General features: G+C 44.3%; 2 protein-coding genes across 3 annotated transcripts in view; one reads left to right on the plus strand and one right to left on the minus strand.

Moving 5' to 3' along the window:
- Positions 1-7,197: 7,197 nt before the first annotated feature.
- Positions 7,198-10,152, plus strand: PPP1R3G (protein phosphatase 1 regulatory subunit 3G). The gene has a single exon (XM_035126400.3). It carries the CDS (start codon positions 7,456-7,458, stop codon positions 8,473-8,475), a length of 1,020 nt encoding a protein of 339 aa, XP_034982291.3. The 5' UTR covers positions 7,198-7,455; the 3' UTR covers positions 8,476-10,152.
- A 7,568-nt stretch (positions 10,153-17,720) lies between these two features.
- The window catches only part of LYRM4 (LYR motif containing 4), a 49,769-nt gene continuing 43,672 nt past the window's right edge, over positions 17,721-23,817 (minus strand). For both annotated transcript variants that reach the window (XR_015951365.1, XM_035126405.3), the window contains one exon: positions 17,721-18,052. Coding sequence is in view for 1 of the 2 variants with exons in the window: in XM_035126405.3 (XP_034982296.1) it covers positions 17,990-18,052 (63 nt within the window). In the remaining variant the exon portion in view is untranslated. The remainder of the gene's footprint in view (positions 18,053-23,817) is intronic.

Genomic DNA, 23,817 nt, shown 5'->3' on the forward strand with positions numbered 1-23,817 from the left:
GTTGCCAGGCAACAGCTCCTTCCCAGGTCCACTGAGGAAAGGGAGCAGGACTGAGCAGCTGGAACTTATTCAGCCCATGTTAGAACTTCAGCACTCAGCAGCCTTATAATATCCCTACATGTGTAGATCTGGTACCTATGGTTGCATTTCAAATTATTTTCACCCACCTACCTCAGGGGTGCTCTGTGTGTATATCTTGGGCCTCTTATAACACAGATGGAAACATGGCTATTTCTGTTCAAATGTGACTTAGGGACCTTTCTTACCATACGACTTCAGTGCTCCCTTCCCCTGTAAATCATTGTCCAGCCTATTGAGACTTAAGTCCCCTGCACAAGAAATCCACCACTCTGGTCCGTACAGCACCTAGCATACTGTTTTACATACACGTTAGACCAAAAGTAGTCTTGGCAATATGCAATTGCTGAATTCTGTTCAGTCATGAGTTTGCTAAGGGGAAAGAATGATACTGAGGAAAGACAGCCAATGGGCATGGGGCAACTGTCAAAACTGGATGCAAGTTAAAAGCCTATTCCAGGCATTCCCAAACCAGGGCCGGCCCTACAGCAAGGCTGGGTGGCGCAGGGCGCCGGGGGCGCGCCCACCAGGCAGTCATGCTGGGAAACGGGGCGGGGGGGGTGCCAGAGGATCTTCGCACCACGACGCCAGGGCGCCCGATATGCTTAAGACAGCCCTGCCCCAAACTTCGGCCCTCCAGATGTTTTGGACTACAATTCCCATCTTCCCCAACCACTGGTCCTGTTAGCTAGAGATCATGGGAGTTGTAGGCCAAAACATCTGGAGGGCCACTGTTTGGGGATGCCTGCCCTTTTCGTTAACCTCTTTGGATCACGTTACAGGTAGGTAGCCATGTTGGTCTGAGTCGAAACAAAATAAAAAAATTCCTTCAGTAGCACCTTAAAGACCAACTAAGTTTTTATTTTGGTATGGCATGCACACGAAAGCTCATACCAAAATAAAAACTTAGTTGGTCTTTAAGGTGCTACTGAAGGAATTTTTTTTTATTCTCTTTGGATCACATAAGCCTAACATGGGGCTGTTGGAGTAAAATAAGATTATGCCAGTCTGATCATTTTAGAAGACGCTGAAGGACAAGAATGTGACAAATCGATAATTTGCCAGCCTGCCAGTATTTACTCAGCTCTTTCTTCTGAAGTTACATCTCCAATCAATGTCTCTTTTATACACGACTAAGACATGTCCTCTCAGGAGAGAAAAGCAAAGTGTTCCAGGTAATTGCATCTTAACAGCAGAAGAACATTATACTTAATGTTTGTGGATACTGGTTGAGGCAGGAGTTACCAAGTAACTGTTGCACATATTTTCATATGTGACAACAAAAGGGAATAATATTTTTCATGGAACATCTCAACAAAGGTTATATGAAATATAGGGTAAAAATAAATAAGCTGTAACTATTGGCATTTATATAACACTTTGTGGGAGCAATTCTGTGCACAAGAAGCTGGTGTAAAGCAAGCTGGGGTAAATTAAGCTAGCATAAAGTTACACCAAATCCAAAAGCTATTCAGCAATAGAGCTGCTGTTCTGCCTAAGCCTGGCAAAGGGAAAAACAAACCTTTAAAAAGGGTTTGGTTGCTAGGTCACATGACCAAGCTGAGTGGGGAATTAAGTCAGCTGAGCCAGAGATCCACTGCAGCCTAAGCTCCTCCTCCTGGCGGATTTTGCCTTAGGATTGTTCAGTTCTCTACACATATTGGGATTTTTGTCTCATTTAGTCCCACAACAACCATGTGAAGTAGTTTATGTTGGCTGTGAGATAGTTTGATAATTAGCCAAAAGGCATTCACTTAACTTTATAACAAAAGCTGCAACAGGAAACCCTGATTTGGATTGTGGCCATGGTGTAGCGGTATATTATTATTATTAAAATATTGCCATGGTGCATGTACGTGTAAGTCTTTCCCCTGTGCTGTGGCCCCTGTCCAAATCAATATTGTCTGTTTCCTCTTCTGTGACTAACACCAGTTACAGTAGGCCAGTGGTTCCCAACAGGTGGTCCGGGGACCCCCAGGGGTCCGCGAGCTATGCCAGAGGGGTCCGCAAGATGCTATTAGAATAAAAAAATATATTAAATATATTTCGTATGATAACAGATTTTTTGTTTTGGCCGCTTCCTGCATGAGCAGAGTCTAGCGCAAAACTAGAATTAGATAGAGGCATTAGTTCTGCTGTATGCCACAAGGACTACAAGAAACTTGGAGATAAGGCAATGAAAAAGATCCTTCCATTTGCAACCACATATCGGTGTGAGCAAGCATTTTCTTCCATGTGTTTCATGAAAAACAAATATAGGAATCGGCTCGACACGCGGTCGGATTTCAGAGTGAAAGTTTCAAGTTTGGAACCTAATATTTCAGAAATAATGGACTCAAAGGACAGATTTAACTCATTTCATTAAGAACTGAAAATTAAAACTAACTGTATACTGATGGAGTACTCTGTTGTAACTGTAAAAAACGTATAAATATAAAATATAAAAAGACTTAATTTGGCTCTCACTTTTTAATTTTAGGATTAGGAATTAATGGGGGTCCTTGTCACAATAGCGGCTCGATGAGGGGTCCTCGAGAAAATTTTGTTGGGAACCCCTGCAGTAGGCAATGTAGACTGAAGCCTCAGCATAACGGAAGGCTAATGCCTAAAATGATGATTTTCAAAGGATTCTATTTACTTACTAACATTATATGTTCCAAATACTACCTCTGTGTATTTTTCAGCCACCGGCACATTCTTATGGCTTTCTTACTGCTTGAATACTAAGAAGTACCATATATCAGATTGCAGCACAGAGCAGAAAACTGAATTAAAGGGTAATGTAATTTTAATTTTCATGCATTCTGACTAATCTGTTGCAATTAAGGGCATAATTAAAATCTAATTATATAAAATTTATTCCTATACTTTAAATGCATATTTTTCAGTGTACCGTTTTGGAGCGCTATATTAGAATTCCAAGCATTTGTGCTTCTAATTATTTTCATACAATACTTCAGTAAAATTAAATCTATTTGTTACATTAAAACAGTTGTTCATATAAAGGCCTGAAGTACATGGTGTAGTTAAACTACATTCTAGCAACCATATTTCCCAGAAGTAATGAAGGCACGTATATCTGAGTAATGACTCTTAATTTCAGGGTTGTGGGTTCAAGCCCCATGTAGGGCAAAAGATTCCTGCATTGCAGAGGGTTGGACTTGATTATCCTTTCCTTCCCTCCCAACTCTTCAATTCTATGATTCTATACTAGGAGTTTCTATGTTCTCATTTAGTTTTAGCAAGGCTACAGCATTAGAAACTCCTAGACCAATTCACTAGCATCATACTTTGCTGCAGGCACTGGGATCTGCCCTATATCTTCTGCTGTGAAGACAGATGCAAATCATTCATTTAGATTCTCTGCAATCTCCTTATCATTTTTTATCACAACTTTCACTCTCTTGCCATCCAATGGAAAGCAAAGTACCAGCCTCCAGCTGCTCCAGCCTCTTCATTTCCTTGGCATTTTTTAAAGGAACTGTAAGAGTGGGGGCAGTTGAAAGGGCACACACTAGGCAGGTGCCTAACTGGTTTGAGGGGCATGTCTAATATGTAGGCTTTGTCTGATGTATGCTCAGGTCTTCATCTTTCTCAACTGCTACATATAGCAGTTTTTTTCTGTTGCTATTTTATTTCCCTCTCACTACCTATAACTAATTTCTTTTCATTTGCTTTGTGTTACCCCTCTCTTCTCCAAGCCATGTTCTCATTTATGGATTTTGCGGAGCTATTAGCTTTATAAAGAAAGACTAAGCAATTTAAAAGTGGCAACATTAAGATTAGGGTGGTGTTTTTTTTTAATAAAAAAAATATCTACCTATGTATCTTGAACATGCAGTGGGTAATCAAGATAGAAGTGCAATTGTACATTTTTTTTTCTTTGCCAGCCATCCTTCCAAATTAGCTGACTTAAAAGTAAACTATATGCTGTAATTTGCTGGGAAGGAAATGAAATGGGTAGCCTGACTTTTATTCCATTTAGTTTTGATTAAGCATGGCAATGTAGTCCCAGGTGATTGAAAAAATAATTATCCAATTTCTGACTGCACGCTCAGAGCAATACTCAGGTTTTCAGTGTTCATACTGGCAATTTAGTTGCCAAAGGATTTTGCCGTTTGTGATTTAATTAAAGATCTCTAAGCTGTACTCTGTTCTCATTTATATTGGTACAAAACATCTGGGCAGTGGAAGTTCTCAGTGCATAAAGCGGCCTCAGTAAAAGCAAAGTACAGTAAAGCAAAAATTCAGAGAACTTAAAGCAGTATGTTTTGAATTATGGGGGCTGCTTGATCTTGTGCTGTGGCAAAGATGGCCTCCAAGGTGCTGCTGCTTGTACCCGTGCAAGCTAGCTAGTACGGTACTTTGACAGCTCACCAGCCTAAGTCTGGGCTATAGAACAATTTGCATTCATGTTGCTACCCTTAACAGCAATAGTTAACAGACAGGTAAAGGCACTGAGCAGTTCTCAGGATGCTGACGACTTTTTTTGAAGTATGCCATCCATTTCTAACTTTCTCAAATGAAAACAATATGGTCTGGCATCCACCCATAGCTGCCAAGTTATCCCTTTTTAAAGGGATTTTCCCTTATGCTGAATAGGCTTCCTCGCAAGAAAAGGGAAAACTTGGCAGCTATGCATCCACCACATACACATGGCTGGCTATTGAACAATGTACTGCATTGTTGAAACCATCTTGTCCTACTTGAGTGTCTGCAATTTGTTACTGCGTTGGAGGGATTTAATTTTGTAACATGTATTTACTTAAACTTCTGTAAAACTATTACCCCCTTACAGATTTGTGGATTGGGCTGGTCTCAAGGAACATACTCTGGAGTTCACTTCTGAACCAAATTCCATTTTGGAGGATGAGCAGTAGCCTATCACAGGATGTATCTGTGTGTAGTAAATGGATTTTAAAGATTCTAGCTGTGTGTTTTTTTTAAGGAAAGGACTTATTCACCTTTATTAGTTATTCAAAGGAGGGAATTTCCTGCAGGTGTAGCATGTCCTCTGTTTTGTCTGGCTTCTTGACACACAATTCACATAAAGCCAAAGGACTGGGAGGCACACTTCCATTGGAGTAAGCCAGCTGCAAACTTAAAACAGTAGAGCAGGCACCCCCAAACTGCGGCCCTCCAGATGTTTTGGCCTACAACTCCCATGATCCCTAGCTAAGAGGACCAGTGGTCAGGGATGATGGGAATTGTAGTCCAAAACATCTGGAGGGCCGAAGTTTGGGGATGCCTGCAGTAGAGTGAATGTGCATGCAGTAATGCCTAGATCAGGGGTTCCCAACAAAATTTTCTCGAGGACCCCTCATCGAGCCGCTATTGTGACAAGGACCCCCATTAATTCCTAATCCTAAAATTAAAAAGTGAGAGCCAAATTAAGAGTCTTTTTATATTTTATATTTATACGTTTTTTACAGTTACAACAGAGTACTCCATCAGTATACAGTTAGTTTTAATTTTCAGTTCTTAATGAGATGAGTTAAATCTGTCCTTTGAGTCCATTATTTCTGAAATATTAGGTTTGTTTACAAACACTACTGTTTTGCAAAGAGGCAGCGCGCGCCAGGAGGAGGGAGGGGAATGGAGAAGACAGGGTACCTGCGCAGTAGCGCACAAATAAAGCCGACGCGCGCAAAGCATCTTGGGAAGGTGAGCGTTAGTAGAATGCACGCGCTGCCTCTTTGCAAAACAGTAGTGTTTGTAAAGCGCCACCTAACGGCATACAGCAGAACTACTGCCTCTATCTAATTCTAGTTTTGCGCTAGACTCTGCTCATGCAGGAAGCGGCCAAAACAAAAAATCTGTTATCATACGAAATATATTTAATATATTTTTTATTCTAATGGCATCTTGCGGACCCCTCTGGCATAGCTCGCGGACCCCTGGGGGTCCGCGGACCACCTGTTGGGAACCACTGGCCTAGATAGACCTCAGGATGGCTGTGATTTTGATGCAAGTTCTTTTTTTCCTGCTCCAATATTGTTTGCAAATAATATTGTTTTCAAATAATATGGAAATGAATGCTAAACCTGTGCTATACAGTATTTCAGTTTAGTTCCACTATATCCCATTATTAGTTTCAAACACCCCTGATTCTAGATAACAGTATGAGGCTTAGTTTGGCATGTGGCTTAATTTGTGCCAGGGTTTCGCTCAATGCTGTTTTTCAAACTTTGGCCAGCGTATGTGAAGTAAAAATACAGTAAATCTGAGGGATGACACATACTTCCACACTTCCTAACACAGACTGATAGAGCTGTAGAGTTGGAAGGGGTCATGAAGATCATAGAGTCCAACCTCCTGCAAGGCAAGAGTCTCAGTTAAAGTATACAGCCACCATTGAGGAACAGTTCATTCAAGCAGGTCTGGCCCTATTAGGGCATGCACTCACTCCAGTGATGGAATAAAATTGACAATGGCCATGAAGACAATCTAGAAGTCCTGTGACTGTGAAAGATGCCCATCATTTAACCGCAATCGCATGGAGATCTACAAGCAGCCACGTTAAGCTTCTCTGCTTGACCAGCTACACCAAAGGAAGGCAGGGGGAAGGAAGCTTGCTTTCTGGGCCTGAGATAATGACTTTTAGATACATTTAAGCTCGTCTTGCTTTACATAGTGTCTTCAACTCTGTACCTAAGTTAGGATTGTACTGTAGTGGAATCGTTTTCTAAGGCACTGAAATAGTTGCAGCTTTCCTCTTGGGCATTATCCATCGAAGTTGCCAAAAGCAGGAGAGGAAGGAAAAAGGGAGAGCAGCCTCAGGAACAGCTTCCTGTGGCGAAGAGAGGGCTGCCTCTGATATTTCATTTCCTCCCTACGCCAGGGAGCAGCCCAAACTGAGTTTTACTACTGCTTGGCAACGCTACTTATGAGGAGGGGGGGACTCCTGGTGGGCGTGGCGAGGCCAAGCCTCCTGCAAGCGAAAAGCTGCATCTAGGGCTCTTTCAAGGCCGGATTCGAAGGGGTGCTCCCCCCTTTTACTTCTCACCCCCCCCACACATACACACCCTGGGGAAAGGGTTAGGCACGCTCCCCCGGCCGGGACTGTAAGAGAAACAGCTACGTGCTTTGTAGCCTGTGGCGAATGTCTTTCCTGACTGGTTCCTGTGGGAGGTCCCGCCCCGCCCCACACTTCCCCGGGAGGGAGGGAGCGCAGGAGGCAGGGAAAAGGGGGCGCGCCCCCTTCGCCTAGCGCGCCACGGGGTTTCGCGAGCAGCCTCGCAACTGCGACAAAACGACCCTGCTTGGAAAGCGGAACGGACCCCGCGACGGCCGCCGCTCGGATGGAAACTTAAGAAGGGAAGGCGGAAGCCCCGGACTCGGCTGAGAGCGAGCGAGGCGAGCCGTCGCCGTCATGCTATGGAGAGAAGGGGTCCCGCGGTGCTGGGCTTGGGGCAACTACTAGCTTCCTTCGGCGAGCGCCCGGCGGCCGAGGAGATCGCCTCGGCTGCGCCATGGCGAGCGCCGGGCAGCGCCGAGGCGGAAGGAGGCGGCAGCAGCAGCGCCGTCGAGCGGGACTGCGCGGGGGAGAAGAAGAAGGACCTTCCCGAGGAGGCGCTGCTGGAGTTGCGCCGCCGCCGCGGGCGCTCGCTCTCCCTGCCCGCCAGCCCGACGCTGGCGGCCGCGCGGCTCTTCCCGCGGAGCCGCCTTGAAGGGGACAGTGACGGCGACGAGGACGACGACGACGGAGGGGGGGCGCCGGCGTCGGGGGACGCCAGCGGCGTCGGCTGCTGCACCAAGTGCAAGAAGCGGGTGCAGTTCGCCGACTCGCTGGGCTTGTGCCTGGCCAGCGTGAAGCACTTCAGCGCCGCAGAGGAGCCGCAGGTGCCGCCCGCCGTCCTGTCCCGCCTGCAGAGCTTCCCCATGCGCCAGAAGGACTTCGAGGAGTTCAGCGCCGCCCTGGCGGGCCTGGGCGCTTGCGCCGCGCCGGCCTTGCGCCCGCTGCAGTTGCCTCAGGGGCTCCAGTTGGCGCCGCCGCCGCCCGACGGGCCCGGGCGGTTTCAGTGCCAGCGCGTGTGCCTGGAGGAGGCGACGGGCACGGCTCTGGCCGGGGCCCCCACGGACGTGCGTGGCGTGGTGAAGGTGCTCAGCTGCCCGGGCCCCAAAGAAGTGACAGTGCGCTACACCTTCAATGAGTGGCTCTCCTTCTTGGACACCCCCGCAGCGCCGCTGCCCCCGCCGCCTGGGGACCCCCCGGAGCCCTGCAGCCCTGTCGAGCGCTACCACTTCACCCTGTGCCTCCCCCCTGGTCTGCAAGAGGGCACGGCCGTGCATTTCGCCATCTGCTACCGCAGCCAGCAGGGCGAATACTGGGATAACAACGGCGGGGCCAATTACACCCTTAGCAGCCCGGAAAAATCCGCGCCTCCCTTTTATTGACACAGGCCCTTGGGGGTCCGTCAGCTTGCCTTCCTCGGTTGCCAGAGAACCTCGGAGCAAGAAGCCAGTTGTGCTTTGCTTTGCCTCGCACCACGTGCTTTGCAGCCTTCCGAGCCCCACGATATCCAGGAACTGCTATCACTCAGCCTTGCCTTTGTGCCTTCCACCCCAATCCTTTGGAAGCGGATTGGGGTGGCCAACCGTGCCTTTGCACTTACATTAGCCTTGCTGCAGCCAGCCTAGTTCAAGTTGGAGCAAAGGAGCAGCCTTGAAGTTGTAGGGCATCAAGAGAGAAGAAAATGTGAAAATCAGGGCCTGACAATGGGAGAGAGGACTAAGCAGCAACCTGAATGTTACCTGCTTTCTGCCCCAGGCAAACATTGATATGACCTGGTGTCTATAACTGGGGGAGTGATTGATGCTGTGAAACATCCTTTTTTTTTTGTAGGGGGAAGTATGCACCTCTGGAGCTAGAGAGTGGAGTTTGCTGTTCTGCAAGCTTGCAAGAGGTGGTGGGGGTGGGGACCGTTTCTGACCTGTGCCTTCCGTTATTCTTGTACAGGAAATGACCTCTGAAAGCCAAGAAGGATGCAGTTGAATTACAGAGGTCTCTCTGAGAACTGAGCAAACAGAGCTGTTCAAAACACACATGCACGGCTGAGTCCTTCCCTGTTACAACTTGAATACTGAGCCTTTTCTTTACACTAATAAACTAGAGGCACTTGGTCTTCCACCAAAGGGAGGATAATGTGCTCTTATTTTTGTAACACAGATGGGGAAGGACCTTTTGGCAGAAATCTTAACAGATTTTGGCCAAGGGCTTGACGAAGAGGGGTTTTTTTGTTTTTGTTTTTTGGTGTCTTTGTTTCTGAAAAAGGGAAACTTTTGTGGCTACTTGTTTTTGTTTGCACTGGCGATTTTAGTCTTGGTTCCAGTCACATAGCATGTTAAGAAATTCTCACTTAAATCACATCACATGTGGGCTTTCAAGGTCTATGAAGGTGTGAAATGTCTGTCTACTAGAAAATCCACAATGGGATGGTATAGCCCTTGAGGAAAGGTTTTAGACTTCTGTGACCAAATGAAAATGAAGTCAGAGCTCTAGAACTTGCTGTAGTTGTGTAGAAGAGGGATTTTCAGCGGGTTTGGGTTTTCCTGCTGAAATTCATCCTGCTCTACAACTATTGGAAGTTCTGGAGCCCTGCCTTCCTTTGCATCCAATCCCGCTTATGTTTGCTCCCCGCTTCTGGCTGGATTCTAGCCACTGCCAACACACAGAATTAAGCTTTTTGCAAACAGTGGACACACACTTCAGGCTTTTGCAAAAGTTGATGCATGCATGTGGTGGCAGCTGCATGTATCTAGCTGGTAGTGAGGAAGGCAAGCAGGATTAAATAATAATAATCCTTAGCTGGACTACTGCATAGCTGTTGTATGGTTCCTCATCCTTGGTGTGTGCAGATTGACTACTAGATGCTTTAAAATGTAAACCCACTCAGTATTCCTGAAGCTTCGCTTGAGAAGACATACCTGTGGCAATAGCTGCTGATAGAGCAAACAACTTTCTTGTGTGATCCTCTTCCTCTGGATGTCCCATCTCTGTAACTTGGTTGAGTCCTTTGAAGGGCTTCTTACTTTGAAACTTAATGCACTTTTACAACCCTAAATGGTTTTTTTTTTTAAAAAAAAACCCAACCAAAACAACCCACAAAAGCTAGCTGCAGCCTTGCTACTACTCAGGCTGTGAAGTGTTTGGTAGAAGCAATCATTCTGGGAAAATAGCTGCTAAAACAGGAACAACTTGATGACCACTTAATTGGTGTCTTTGGGACTATGTACTATTAACTAAAGTGGCCGCTGAATAGCACCTTCAGAAGCCTGTCTGGCAGTCAAGTTGTATTAAGGTCTCCTCTCCAGTCATGATAAAATGGTCTAATGACTAAAAGTGACAATTATTTGATTTGCCTTTCAAGGGCAAACTCATTTCTTAGCGTGCTCTTTCTTACAGTATTCACTTTCTAAAGCTTGGAATGGTAGGTTCTTTCCTGCCTGGGATTTGGGGAACATATTGCTGGCACACCATTTCCGATATTTGTGCTTTTATTCACCCTTTATAAGGGTGTTGACCTTAGCATTCTTTTCCCAAGTCATGTGACTAAGTAGGTCAGTAGTATGAAACATCTGCTGTGTTGTACCTTGAGGGATCCTGTATGGGTATACGAATGCAGTAGACTGGCATACCCTCCAAGGTGAAGGGAGATGTGAGCAGGGGTAAACTTTGCAAAATAAAAAAAAATCCTTCCAGCAGCACCTTAAAGACCAACTAAGTTTTTTATTTTGGTATGAGCTTTCGTGTGCATGCACACTTCTTCAGATACACTGAAATAGAAATCCCCAGAAGCTTATATGTAGAGAAAGGGTGGGGAGGGGTATCAATCAGAGGGGTGGTGGAAATGGGTGATTGACTGACTGATAGCTGTTGATGACTGTAAACGACTGCAAATGGTCTTGCATGAAAAAGCAAGGGGGGGAGATGACTGAAGATCGCTTTATCATGTATAATGAGATAAGAATCCAACGTCTCTGTTCAAACCAGGTCTCTCCATGGTTTTAAGCTTGGTGATAAGTTGCAATTCAGCAACTTCTCTTTCCAGTCTATTTCTGAAATTCTTTTGTAGTAAGACAGCTACTTTGAGATCTTGTATAGAATGTCCTGGGAGATTGAAGTGTTCTCCTACTGGTTTCTCTGTATTGTAATTCCTGATGTCAGATTTATGTCCATTTATCCTTTGGCGTAGGGTTTGGTCATGTTTGGGTTTATATATGCCTCACTGTAGCAGTGTGCAACCATTAACTTATACAATGAAGCATCACCTTAAAGGTTGCTTTAGGAATGTATCTCTAGGAGATTAAGGGGCACTTAGCATTGTAATGAACATCAGTCTAAATGCCATTGTAATGAACATTGTAATGAACATTGTAATGAACATCAGTCTAAAAGCCTCGTCCAGGCATGGCTCCCAAGTGCCACACATGCAGTGTTTTCAAAAGCTTCTCCCTATTTAAGTTTTATTCACTGCTCTTCCCTGTTATGTATGTAGCAGTTGAGAATTCCTTAGCTTAGTGGTAGGTAATTGGTGGCCCGTGGACCCCAAGAGGTCCACTAAACGCACCCAGGTGGTGGTTCGTGGCACCACTCACATAACAAAAGCTATCACAGAGGTATCAAAATTTTCAAAAGGGGTCCATGGCCTGGCTTTTGAAAAACAGGTGGTCCGCAGTACTTAAGAACCATTGCCCCTAGCTGCTTCTTTGGTGCATCAGCTATGCAGAACATAACCCTTCTGGGCTTAATATAAATTTACAAAATAATAATTTGGATCCTTGTTCGAAAATTTTATGATGTGTTTAAAGTGTTAAATGGCTGCTCCTTCCCCTTCATTTTTTTTTAAAAAAAACACACAGAAGCTGACTGTGACTCCTACTGTAACCTTGGACTCTGCAGTTGATAACTGTTTGGGACAAAAGTTAAAATGTAGTTGAAGCCTTCTCTTGGCAGGGGCAGTGGGACAGAAGTGTAGGGTGTCTGTGTATATGCCAAGGGCAACACTACCTTAATACCGCTTTCATTGTGCTTTAAAAATACTGTTGTCCTCCAGCTAGAGCAGCAGTTTTTTCAACATTTTGGAAGAACTCGTTCTGGTCTCTCTCTCTCTCTCTCTCTCTCTCTCTCTATATATATACAGTGGAACCTCGGTTTATGAACACCTCGGTTTATGAATTTTCGGTTTATGAACGCCGCGGACCCCTCTGGAACGGATTAATTCATTTTCCATTACTTTCAATGGGAAAGTTCGCTTCAGTTTATGAATGCTTCAGTTTATGAACAGACTTCCGGAACCAATTACACCCATGCTTCAGTTTATGAACATTTCAGTTTAAGTACTCCGCGGACCCGTCTGGAACGGATTAATCCGCTTTCCATTACTTTCAATGGGAAAGTTTGCTTCAGTTTATGAACGCTTCAGTTTAAGTACTCCGCGGACTGTCTGGAACGGATTAATCCACTTTCCATTACTTTCAATGGGAAAGTTCGCTTCAGTTTATGAACAGACTTCCGGAACCAATTGTGTTCATAAACCGAGGTACCACTGTATTGCAGATGCAGAGAAACCCTGTGGAGTTTCAATTTTTCTTTTAAAACTAGGTTCCAAAATGTATTAAACGTAGCCATGAATAAGCAAGCATGAGTGCACAAATTCTCCTGAACACAAGTTCCTTTTCATTGGATAAAAAACTGATACCATGCCAAAGAGGCTGCAGTGAGTCATAATGTGGTTAGCATAAACTTTGACGCTCCTACCACCTTATGTGGTAAAGATGCTAGGTCGTGGGGGATGGGGGAGAATATATATTTTCCCATGGGATATTTTTTTTGTATACCCGAGAGCCAGTGGAAGACATAGGTGAGTGTTTTATTTAGGGAATGTGATACCTTTTTTTTTTTAAAAAAAAACCCACAGGGCTTGAATAAGCACTTTTAGAAATATAAAATTAGGTAGTGTTTGACTTCTTGCCAGCTCAAATGATTTAGGGTGCCTCTCCCCCCCCCCCAGGTTTATTTCCATAAACTATTGGGTGGGGGAGAAACTAGTTCTTGCCTGAGATATTCAGAGGGAACGAACAGAGCTGTTCGCCGATATGTCAGAGCTGCATACTGTCTTGAACGAGATCGTTTGCAGCAGGCAATGAGCAAATCTCTAGCATGCTGTCTATTCTGGCAAAAACTGGTAAGAACTGGTTTTGCACACTATAGAGTTCCCCCTATATTTGCTGTGAATAATCTTGTTGGAACAGCATTCAGAGGAGACCGAGTGCCTGGAGATATCTGGAATTGTGCACAGTATTCTAAATATGGATTGTATTCTGTGTGTAAATGATCACCCTCTCCTTCCAGAGGAATGTCAAATATGCTTCTGTCTTTAGTGCCTTTAGAGGAATATGGGGAAGGGTGAGTTGGGTGGGTGAGGTTTTTTGTTTCTGTTAGACATGTTGGAGGAATTCTCTTGGTTGCTTTAATAAGCAAGAATTGTAAACCTTGATGAATAAAAATGCCTTTCCCTGTGTGTTAATGAGGTTGTTTGTCTGCTACATACGACATCATTTTTTGTCTTCAGTGTAATCTTTTTTTGTGTGTATATCTATCCCATAACCGCTGAACAAACATAACCAGATTGTAGAGGAGGAGAGATTTCCAAGCACCACAACCCTTTATGCAATAAAGGCTTATTGGGTTGGCAGCCTTAGATGTTTCTTTTAAATGGGACTGAAATTAAGCAAGGGCTTTGTTTGCTTTCATTTGCTTTTACCCAAGATGGTTGGAAACCTGCTTTGTTCTAATTTTCTTAAGTTAGGACTTCAGTGTTAACAGATGTTGAGACATAGAATGCATGAAAGTTTGAAATAATGTGACCAATAAACTTCTGCCCCTTCTCTATGCCCGAGTTTGCCAAATTTCCCAAACATACTGTCTAGTTTCTAAAAGTACATCTCAGGCTCTTTGACTCTTCTGAAATATGGAGGTGCCATTTTTAAAGAAGTTAACTCTTAAATGTTTAGACTCAGTTAAATTTTTTTTTGGCAGGTACAGTTCCAGATGTCTGCATTTTGAGTGCTAGCATAGCTTACTCTCAACTTTGCTAGTGTGTACCAGGTCTGGAAACAATAAGAGATTCTGCAGCCATCTGGATTAAAATAAGAAAAGGAAAATGTGTATTAAGCCAAAACAAATATTGTATATTAAAACTTCAGTCTGGGTTCTAAAAGATACTGCAGCTGGTTAAAATCAATTTGAAATAAGTGGCACCGTATAATGTGTCTGTCCTGCAGATGTCCCGAAGCTAAAAGTGCCTTCAGGGAAGTGCCTTCATTTATCAAAAACAAAAGAAAATGCATAATTATAGAGACATGCTCGGTGTTTACCCATAAACTATTAATTCTGTATTGACATTTTCTGCCATGGTATCATGTCTAAGTAGAGGTTAAGCTGAAAATGATGATAGCATTAGGAATGAAGAGGCAAGTGAAAAGCATTATAAATTAGCTTTAGTGTTCACCTTTAGATGCAGGGTTGTTTCTATTTTAAACAACTAGATTGTTTATTTTACAATGCTTAAATTGAGTGCAATTTGCCCATCATTTGTAATCTGATCTTGGCCATGTATATGAAAGTGACAGGCAAAACTGCTGAATTTAGTTAAGACTGTGTAAATCGACTTATGGCTTTTTATGCGTTTCCGGTGTGGCTTTCTGTGCCACTCGCCATTATCTCAATGTCAGAAGCATGTGGTAAGAAGAAACAGAAATAAAAATGGATGCTAAACATCTTAGTTTGGGTTGGAACTTGGGATCTTCTGGCTTATATAGAATCTCCATCTGCCCTAGTAAGCATGTAGGAAAGATGTTCAATTGATTGAAACCATTGATCACACTACTCGTACAAGCAAAGTATTGGTGGTTGTGTTCAGATATCAGCCTTCCAGGGCCGTCTTGCCCATAGGTGCTAGGGGTGCGAGGCACCCGGGCACTGAGCTCTCAGGGGTGCCAGGCTGAGAGTCCAGGGCCTGAGAGTTGAGTCCAGGGAAGAGCCCGTCCGCCAGTCGGAGCACCGTGGTGGGCGGGCTCTTCTGCTGTGGGTGGCTCTGTGCCATGAGTTCGGGGGCCAGCAAGGTGCTGAGGCAACCGGCTGGCTCCACCCATCTGCGTGCCTGGGACTGGGCAACGGGTGTGTGTGTGTGCCAGGCAGATCTGTGTACCCCGGCACCGCATATGCTTAAGAGCCCTGCAGCCTTCAATGAAGGCTTCTAGGATACCATTAACTTGCAGAACATCACTTTCCATTCTGTCTGACGAACGGTAGACATAATACGGTAATATACAGAGCTGGCTTCGTCACTCTTCCCTAAGCTTCTCTATGCGTGCCTACCTGGAAACGGCAATCACGCTTGTCTGGAGGAGGTTTTGCGATGCCTGCTTTGTAGAGGATTCATGTAACTCAGGCATCCCCAAACTGCGGCCCTCCAGATGTTTTGGCCTACAACTCCCATGATCCCTAGCTAACAGGACCAGTGGTCAGGGATGATGGGAATTGTAGTCCAAAACATCTGGAGGGCCAAAGTTTGGGGATGCCTGATGTAACTTGTATGGTGGAATTGCTTAGTTGCAATAGTTAAGAAGCCACTTAGTTAAGAAGCCACTGGAAGCCACTTAAACCTCTGTAATTAGTATAGGTCTGTATGACGTGAGACTAAACATACTGAACGCAGGTTGGTGGCCATGAATGCACGCCAAGTGCAGTTCAAACCCAGGTTTACTCAGCCCTGGGTATTGAGCCAAGCACGGTTGGTGGATCAGAAATTCTGTTGGCATGCTTTGGAACATTCCCTTAAATCTAGCAATTGTGGACATGGCCTATAAGAACCTGCTTTCTTAAAGGCTCTCCATGTCTTTTTTTTATTGGACTCTGAAGCGCATGGGAACAATCTGGTGTCTACAGATGTAGCAGATTGTTAATCATGTTTGCTAGTAAAAAGCCTGAATGTTTTTGTAAGTTTCAGAAAATTGTTGTGTTCTTTTGACCTTTGAAATAGCAAATAGCCCAATTTTGGTGCCTGGCATCTGAGCAGAGATTTGGACTCGATAAGGAAGCTGATAGGATCAGCATTATGTCCGAAGCAATTCCTTCCCTTCGCTCATCCCCTCGCCAATACCTTCGTACAGTGCTGCTTAGCAATTGATGAACAAACTGGAACATTTCTTGTTGCTGTAAACAGGGGGCTGGGGCGGGAATCTCTTCCTTATATGTCCATAAAGAAACCAATTTCTGGTGTCAACTAGTATGTGGATCCAAGAGCTTGGGGAAGGAGGGGGAAGCATTGATTAAAAACAATGCACTTGAATGCTTTACTGAAGAGTAAAGGCTGAGTGCGGTGCTACCATACAGTCAAACTTGCTTCTAGTGGTTGTTTCATAATCTTGTGCAGCTTCTAGATCCCCAGCTGAAGTGAGAGCACTACTTATAATGCATAATACACACAGTATATTTTCACAAGGTCCAATGGTGTCCAATTTAATTTAATAATTAAGTATATGGTTACGGAGTTCACAAGGTGACAACCAAATGGTTATTCTCACCATGCTTGTAACCTTCTCAGAAGCACTGGCTTAACTATTGGGAGGCCTACTGTTAAGCCTAGATGTACCTTTAGGTTTGATTTTTTAAAATACTAGGTAATATGTAGGCTGTATCCCATTGGCCAGGCCCCTGGCTCATCACTGTTTTCATGGTGGTGTCACTGTTTTCTTTTGGCACTGTACGTGTTCAGTTTTGTATGAGAATGCCACACAGCTGCCGTGGCAGGGCTTGTGTGCATAGGACCCACCTATCAATTAAACTGGCATCGCCCTGATGTCGAGGGAATTGAAATCAAACAGAACGAAGGCGCAGGAATTTGCAAATAACAGTGACCAGCTGACTAGTGGTGCCTACAAACTACACTTTTGGCAGGGAGCTGCATGTTTACCTGCCCCATTGTTGACATGGTGCAGCTTTTATTTGGGGGGGGGGGAGCCTTGTGGGCCAAACTGCCCTTGCCACTGCCATGATATGGCATACCAAATGGATACCTGTATATTTGTAGCCTCTGGAAAACAACACTCCATTGCTCAGGTGCCTTTAGAAGAAAAGCAATCCTTTTAAGTTGTAAATTTCATAGCTCTTCAGATAACATGTTTAAGTAGATTAAGTCCCCATGGAATTTTGAAATGCTTAAGCGGTGTTCAACAAAACTATGGTTCTCCCTATTTAGGGAAATCTGGTTTGTACTGGATTGGAAGCTAAAGTTCAAACTGTTTGCAGGGCATGAACTTAGTAAAAATTGATCTAGGACTGCAGTCTTAACTGCATTCTCTGAAATAAGGTCTCTTGAAATGGTTTGGAACAGGTTTGGAACACGTTTGGCATTGCAGATGCTGCTGAAGGACAACTGCCCTCAGCTCTGGCAAGCATGGCCAGAGATTTGGGGAGTTGTAGTTCAGCAACACAAGGAGGGTCTCAAGTTCCCACACCTGGTTTTGAGATCGTCACAAATTCTACACTGAATCCCCCCAAGTTGCAATAAATACCAGTTTCTGAGCTTGGTGAAAAGACATTAACTTGAGTAGTAGCAGAAGCAAACAAGCAAACCTCAGTTTATGGAATTTTATTGGCAAGAAAACTTGATATAAGCAAATAATGACACTCAGACATGGCAACACATTGTTTTCATCTTACTGGCATATTGAAAGCACACTATGAAAAATTCTGGACAGCTTATGTTAAGACTTAGTGGAGAAACAAGAAAGACAGCTGAAATATACATAAAGAAGACAATATGTTCAAGTAAAAATCTGTGCGTGTTCCAGAATACTGAGGCTGATCCGCCACTGCTACAGGCTGAGAAGAGTACATCCGCTGTCAAACGTTCTGCGGGCATTCAATAATTAACTTCTCCGTTGAATAAAGTTGACCAATGGTGACCTAAAAATAAAACAAACGCTGTAACTTTCCCCAGTTTTTCTTACGAGAAGGGAATGATGGAAGCACAAAGAATAGGCACAAGATGATCATTTGTGTTGTGTTTAGTCTAAAACAGCCTAGCAAAAGCACAAATCATGCTTAATGTTTACTGATGTGGAAGCTGCTTCCCTGTTGTTTTTGGCATCACAACTCGGTAAAATAGGTTAGGCGGAAAAAGAGACTTCCTTGTACAGTATACTTCATCGTTGAGGGGCTTTTCTAGTAACAACATACTCTTCAATATCACACCAGTTCAGCAGCAGCAGAGCAATTAATGTGTATGTTTTACACATCAATATGCAAACACAGCCCCTGTTCACATGTTCAAAAGAATACAGAGGAGTTTAAACCGAAGATGGGGTGCTGTGCCTTCTGGCTCATCTTCTCCATCCCCAAGCATCCCACACTGAGCAGAAATGTAGAAAGGGGGTTTGGACGTGAATTTAGTGCTTGCCGCCTTGTGCTTAGAACCCTGAAAATGCAAGGATTCTGCTAAACTTATAAGCTCCCTTCATACCTTCCTGCTCATTGCTCAGCTCACATGCTCAGCTCACACAGGTCAATGCTTCCCCTCCAGTTCAAAGCCCTTGCACAAAATTTTGAATATATAAATATAGCTACACAACTCCCCCCCCCCCCAAAAAAACACACTCAGGCAGATCTGTGGTGTTAAAACACACAAGGGGTGGGGAGTGCACGGTGCTAGCTTCCCCCCTTTGTCACATTCCTATTACAGTGGAACCTCGGTTTATGAACACCTCGGTTTATGAATTTTCGGTTTATGAACACCGCGGACCCATCTGGAACGGATTAATTCACTTTCCATTACTTTCAATGGGAAAGTTCGCTTCAGTTTATGAACGCTTCGGTTTATGAACAGACTTCCAGAACCAATTTCACCCATGCTTCGGGTTAAGTACGCTTCAGGTTGAGTACTCTGCAGACCCGTCTGGAACGGATTAATCCACTTTACATTACTTTCAATGGGAAAGTTCGCTTCAGTTTATGAACGCCTCAGTTTAAGTACTCTGTGGACCGTCTGGAACGGATTAATTCACTTTCCATTACTTTCAATTGGAAAGTTTGCTTCAGTTTATGAACGCTTCAGTTTATGAACAGACTTCCGGAACCAATTGTGTTCATAAACCGAGGTACCACTGTACTTGCTTTGAACTGGGGGACGAACTTGTTAGAGGAGCCATCTGTAATGCTGGAGGTTGCTTTAGAACCCTGGAAAACTTGGGTCATAAAAATTGCAGGGAGCCTTCATCTGCAGGAGTCTCTCCCCTTCTTCAGGAGTTCAATCCTCCAACTTATTGAGGTCAATGAGAATGGGGAGGGAGAAAGACACGGTCGCTCAACCCCACAGCTCACCCCTCCCTTGATGTCTCAACACTGAAGAAGAATGCCTGAAGAAGGCTACTCACACAAATCAACCACGAGCTAGTTTTCAAAGTCTAGTGGCTTTTATGAGGCATCTTTTCAACAGGGCTGTCTCCTTGGGAATCCTATTTTTGCAGAGTGACTGACCTGGCCCAAGATGCACAATAAAACGATTGGGTTTTGGACTGGGCTATTCATCAGGAGGGAAGAGTTATGGCCCATTGTTAAGGCAAGACTGGTTTTCTCTGCTAGGAAGCATTCTGTTCCTTTAGTACCCAGAAATGTCAACAGTAGCCTATGAATTACACCAGCAGGCAAAAAAAATAATGTTTGTTGCTAACATGCCTATACAGAAGTCATTTAGCTTCATAACAAGAAATTGATTGTCAAATCCTAGATACTTGTATTTAAATTGAATGCAGCATCTGTCAAACAAGACCATAATAGCTAGTAATTATTTCTGCAATGAAATTATTACACCCCACTAATGTACTGTATTTATTTAAATAAATGTGACAAAGATTTGGCTCTTTAAAAACACAGTAATTATTCAGAATGAGAGATCAAGGCCTGCAGCTCAGTGCTTATTCTTAAAGAAAAAACACCTCCACTTGAGTTCTTCAGCATCTATTTGTGTTTCTGCTGCATCCTTATCAAAGTCTCTCTTTTTTTTGTCTCATGGTAGCAAGTGCCTCATACCATTTCAAATACAGTTGTACCTTTGTTCTGGAACACCTTGCGAGTCTAACGTTTTGGCTTGCGAATGCCACTAAGCCGTCTGGTTTGCGAACGTTCTTTGGAACCTGAACATCCAACACGGCTTCTGATTGGCTGCAGGAGCTTCCTGCAGCCAATCGGAATCTGTGGCCTTAGTTTCTGAACGTTTTGGAAGTCAAAAGGACTTCCAGAACGGATTCCGTTCTGAGGTTTGACTGTACAGTGGTACCTCAGGTTAAGAACTTAATTCATTCTGGAGGTCTGTTCTTAACCTGAAATTGTTCTTAACCTAAGGTACTATTTCTGTGTAACCTGAAGCGTCTGTAACCCAAGGTACCACTGTAATGTTTAGCTGCATTGTTTAATTCAGTGTTTCTCAACCAGTGTGCCTCCAGATGTTTTGGGACTACAACTCCCATCATTCCTGACCACTGGAATAGGGATGATGGGAGCTAGGGATGATGGGAGTTGTAGTCCCAAAACATCTGGAGGCACACTGGTTGAGAAACACTGGTTTAATTGTTCTCCTCACAAGGAGAATCCACAGTTCTCCTGTGCTGCATTTTCCCACGGTTCCTTGCCATTTTCTCAATGACTTTAGTGCAGTGCTATTACTTAAAATAACTGCTATAGTTGTTCTTCTGACTGCAGTCGTCTGTATTGCTTAGAGGAGCAGTGGAGAAGGATGAGGGTATTGAGACCTGAGGCCAGAGTCCACCCCCCCCCACCATAAAGCTCATTGGGGGACCTTGGGCTGGCCAGTTGTTGTGGGGAATTAATTGGGGAGGGAGAGAGCCATGAGCTCCTTGGAGAAAAAAATGGGATATAAATGCAAAAATAAACAAACTTGCATAAATCTCAAGCTTCCTTCTAACAACAAAAAGGGGGGTTCAGAGTTCTGAGTGCATATTTATCATGAAGTGGCTGGATGCCGAGAAGTGGTGGGATGCACCAGCTGAACGCCCAATGGAAAAAAGGCTCAGAGCCCAGGGTTTGGTGGTGGGACAACAATGAGTAATCAGAGGGAGAAGACCTGGGAGGGGGAGATGTCAGAAGCCAAAGTGGTAAGAGGGTTTAGTGAGCAGGAAGAGTCTGTGGCAGAGAGCAGTCCAGAACCAGAGGCAGAAGAGGAGGCTGGAGAGGAGGTGGGCCAAGAGGCAGAGATGAGTCAGGCTGGTGAAGAAGCCAAGGGGTCTCCTCCTCCTGCTGTGACCAGCTCCCCCCAACACAAAGAGGAATGAAGAGGGTGGAGCAAAGAGAGGCAAGACGAAGGAGCCTCAGGTTCCTGCAGAAGGACCCGGGGAAGGGGGAGTTTTAGAGAGTGGTGGGGATCTTCAGTCCTTGCACTTCCTCATTGGGGCAAGACCTGCTGGGATGAGTTGCTATGCTCACTAGGCGTGGCCTCCTGAGCTGACCTTGTTTCATTGAATAAAGAGTTAACTTCATTGACACCATGTGATTTATTACTGACCTGCTCCTGACAATATTCCCCCAAGTAGACTATGCCACTTTAGACTGCAGATAGTGTGGTATGAGAAAATGCTATCTTCCATGTACTTGACTTGTGAGGTTTCTTTTTTTTAAAGAGAATACAGGCACACAACAGGTGCCACTCTCTCTTAGGAGAGAGGGCTAGGGGCAGGATATGAAAGCCTGGTGGGCCAGAGGCTCTCCTCCCCTGTTTCAAAGAAAAAATAAAGCAAAACCTGCAGGGAACTTTCCCCATTGAGCAGCAGCAAAACACACAACTGCAGCCTGTTGTGCATTACACTGCCATATTCTTCTGCACGTGGAGAGCGCCTCATACACAGAAGCGGAGCAAAAAGTAAGGGTCTCATAAACCGAGCTGACTGCTCATGAAAACACGGGCAAACACCTCAATCTGCTTCTCGTCTTATATTTACAGAGCATAATCTTTTGAACATAGCAATTAAGGCCAGCTGCATGTACATCTGCACTGGCAAGCCTCTAGAGCAGTGGTCCTCAACCTTGGGCCTCCAGATGTTTTGAGACTACAATTCCCATCATCCCTGACCACTGATCCTGCTAGCTAGGGATCATGGGAGTTGTAGGCCAAAAACATCTGGAGGCCCAAGGTTGAGGACCACTGCTCTAGAGGACCCAGAAAAAGCGGGGGCATTTCAAGGAGCCACTACCTGTGCTCGTTAACCATTTTCTTTGTTTATGTTGGGGTTTTAGTGCGGCTACCCAGAAACAGGAATGCTGGATTGCCCAACGTACGCAAGGGAACACTACATTCTCTCCCAAATGCACTGCCAGAATGGAGAGCCAATAGATCAGATGTTAAGGTAACTGTTGAATTTGTAAGAATAATAAACCAAATAAAACCCAGCTCAGCTGATCAGCTGTGTATTCAGCCAGGGAAGGGTATGACCAAATGTAATCATTCTTTTTTGCTGACAGCTGTGGAGAGAGGATTTTCATCCAATGTCAGCCCAGCACCTTTTACCATTTACTCTTTACTACTAAGCTTTCCAATGTAAACGTAGCAGAAAGCGCTCTCAGTACTCTCAGTGGCATAAGTGATCATGCACATAGGCCTTAGTTCCAACTACAATTTATAGACTGGATCATGCATGCAGGGTTGGACAACGTGCAGCTAATTAGCTGACGTCATCAAGGTGGATTGACTGAAATAAATGTGATTTAAAATCACCAAGGAACAAGGTGGTTTCCAGTTTTCTATCTAGCTCATGCATTTCCTGAACAAGCATTTGTATGAATTGGTTGCTATAACAGTTAATGCATACAATCTGCAACTGTCTTTATACTATCCTCAAAAATAACCCAAAATCTCTGGTCCTGAAGTCCACATGCCTTTTGAACAGTACACAGAACTTGGTCCCTGAGGGTCTCCAAGTTCAACCACCTGCAATTCAGGAATCTCAAAACATGGTGCCTCCCATTCATTTATTCAGCCCCATTCTGTTATTCAGAGGGTAAAGAGTTTTATACAGATGGACTGTAGAATTAGGAGCTGTAGGTGGTGGATGAATGATACCCAATATCCAAGCAGGACAGGGTGTGTGTGTGTGGGGGGGGGGAGTCCTCCCTGCAAACAGAAACCTAGCATGTCATGGAGATGAGTTCAGATCAGCTTTCTCCATTATCTGCTAGTTTTTGTCTCCTTGCATACAAACCTTGCCTGTATTTTAAGGTCTTCGGAGGGCACCTTTCCCACAGTTCCAGCAACGCTTGAAGTGTGACTGGCAGGGTGATTTGAGTGTATTTGCTCGAGCTCTGGTACTCCTTTCCTAGGAGGGCCTATTCTCTGATGGTCTTCTGGCAACAGATGGAGACCTTTTTATTTAGACAATTACATGGAACTGAACTATCTTCTTCTGCTCCTTTTGGTTTTGTTTTTTAACCTGTTTGCCCTATATATTGATCTGGATTTGTGTTGGATTCAATGCCGTTAGCTGCCTTGAGCATGGAGACATGGAAAGGCAGGATATAAATTTAAACAATAAATATACAAGCAAAGGGGAGCAGTCAAACAGGCACTTGCTCATTGCAACCTAAAAGAACACGGTCCAGGAAAAGCTTTTACCACTGGATTCTGATGAGAGTTAAAACTGGCCCTAAGTGGCCTGTTTCTTTTTAAA

Source organism: Zootoca vivipara, chromosome 8, assembly GCF_965207765.1.
Source record: "Zootoca vivipara chromosome 8, rZooViv2.hap1.1, whole genome shotgun sequence".
Classification (NCBI taxonomy): Eukaryota; Metazoa; Chordata; class Lepidosauria; order Squamata; family Lacertidae; genus Zootoca; species Zootoca vivipara.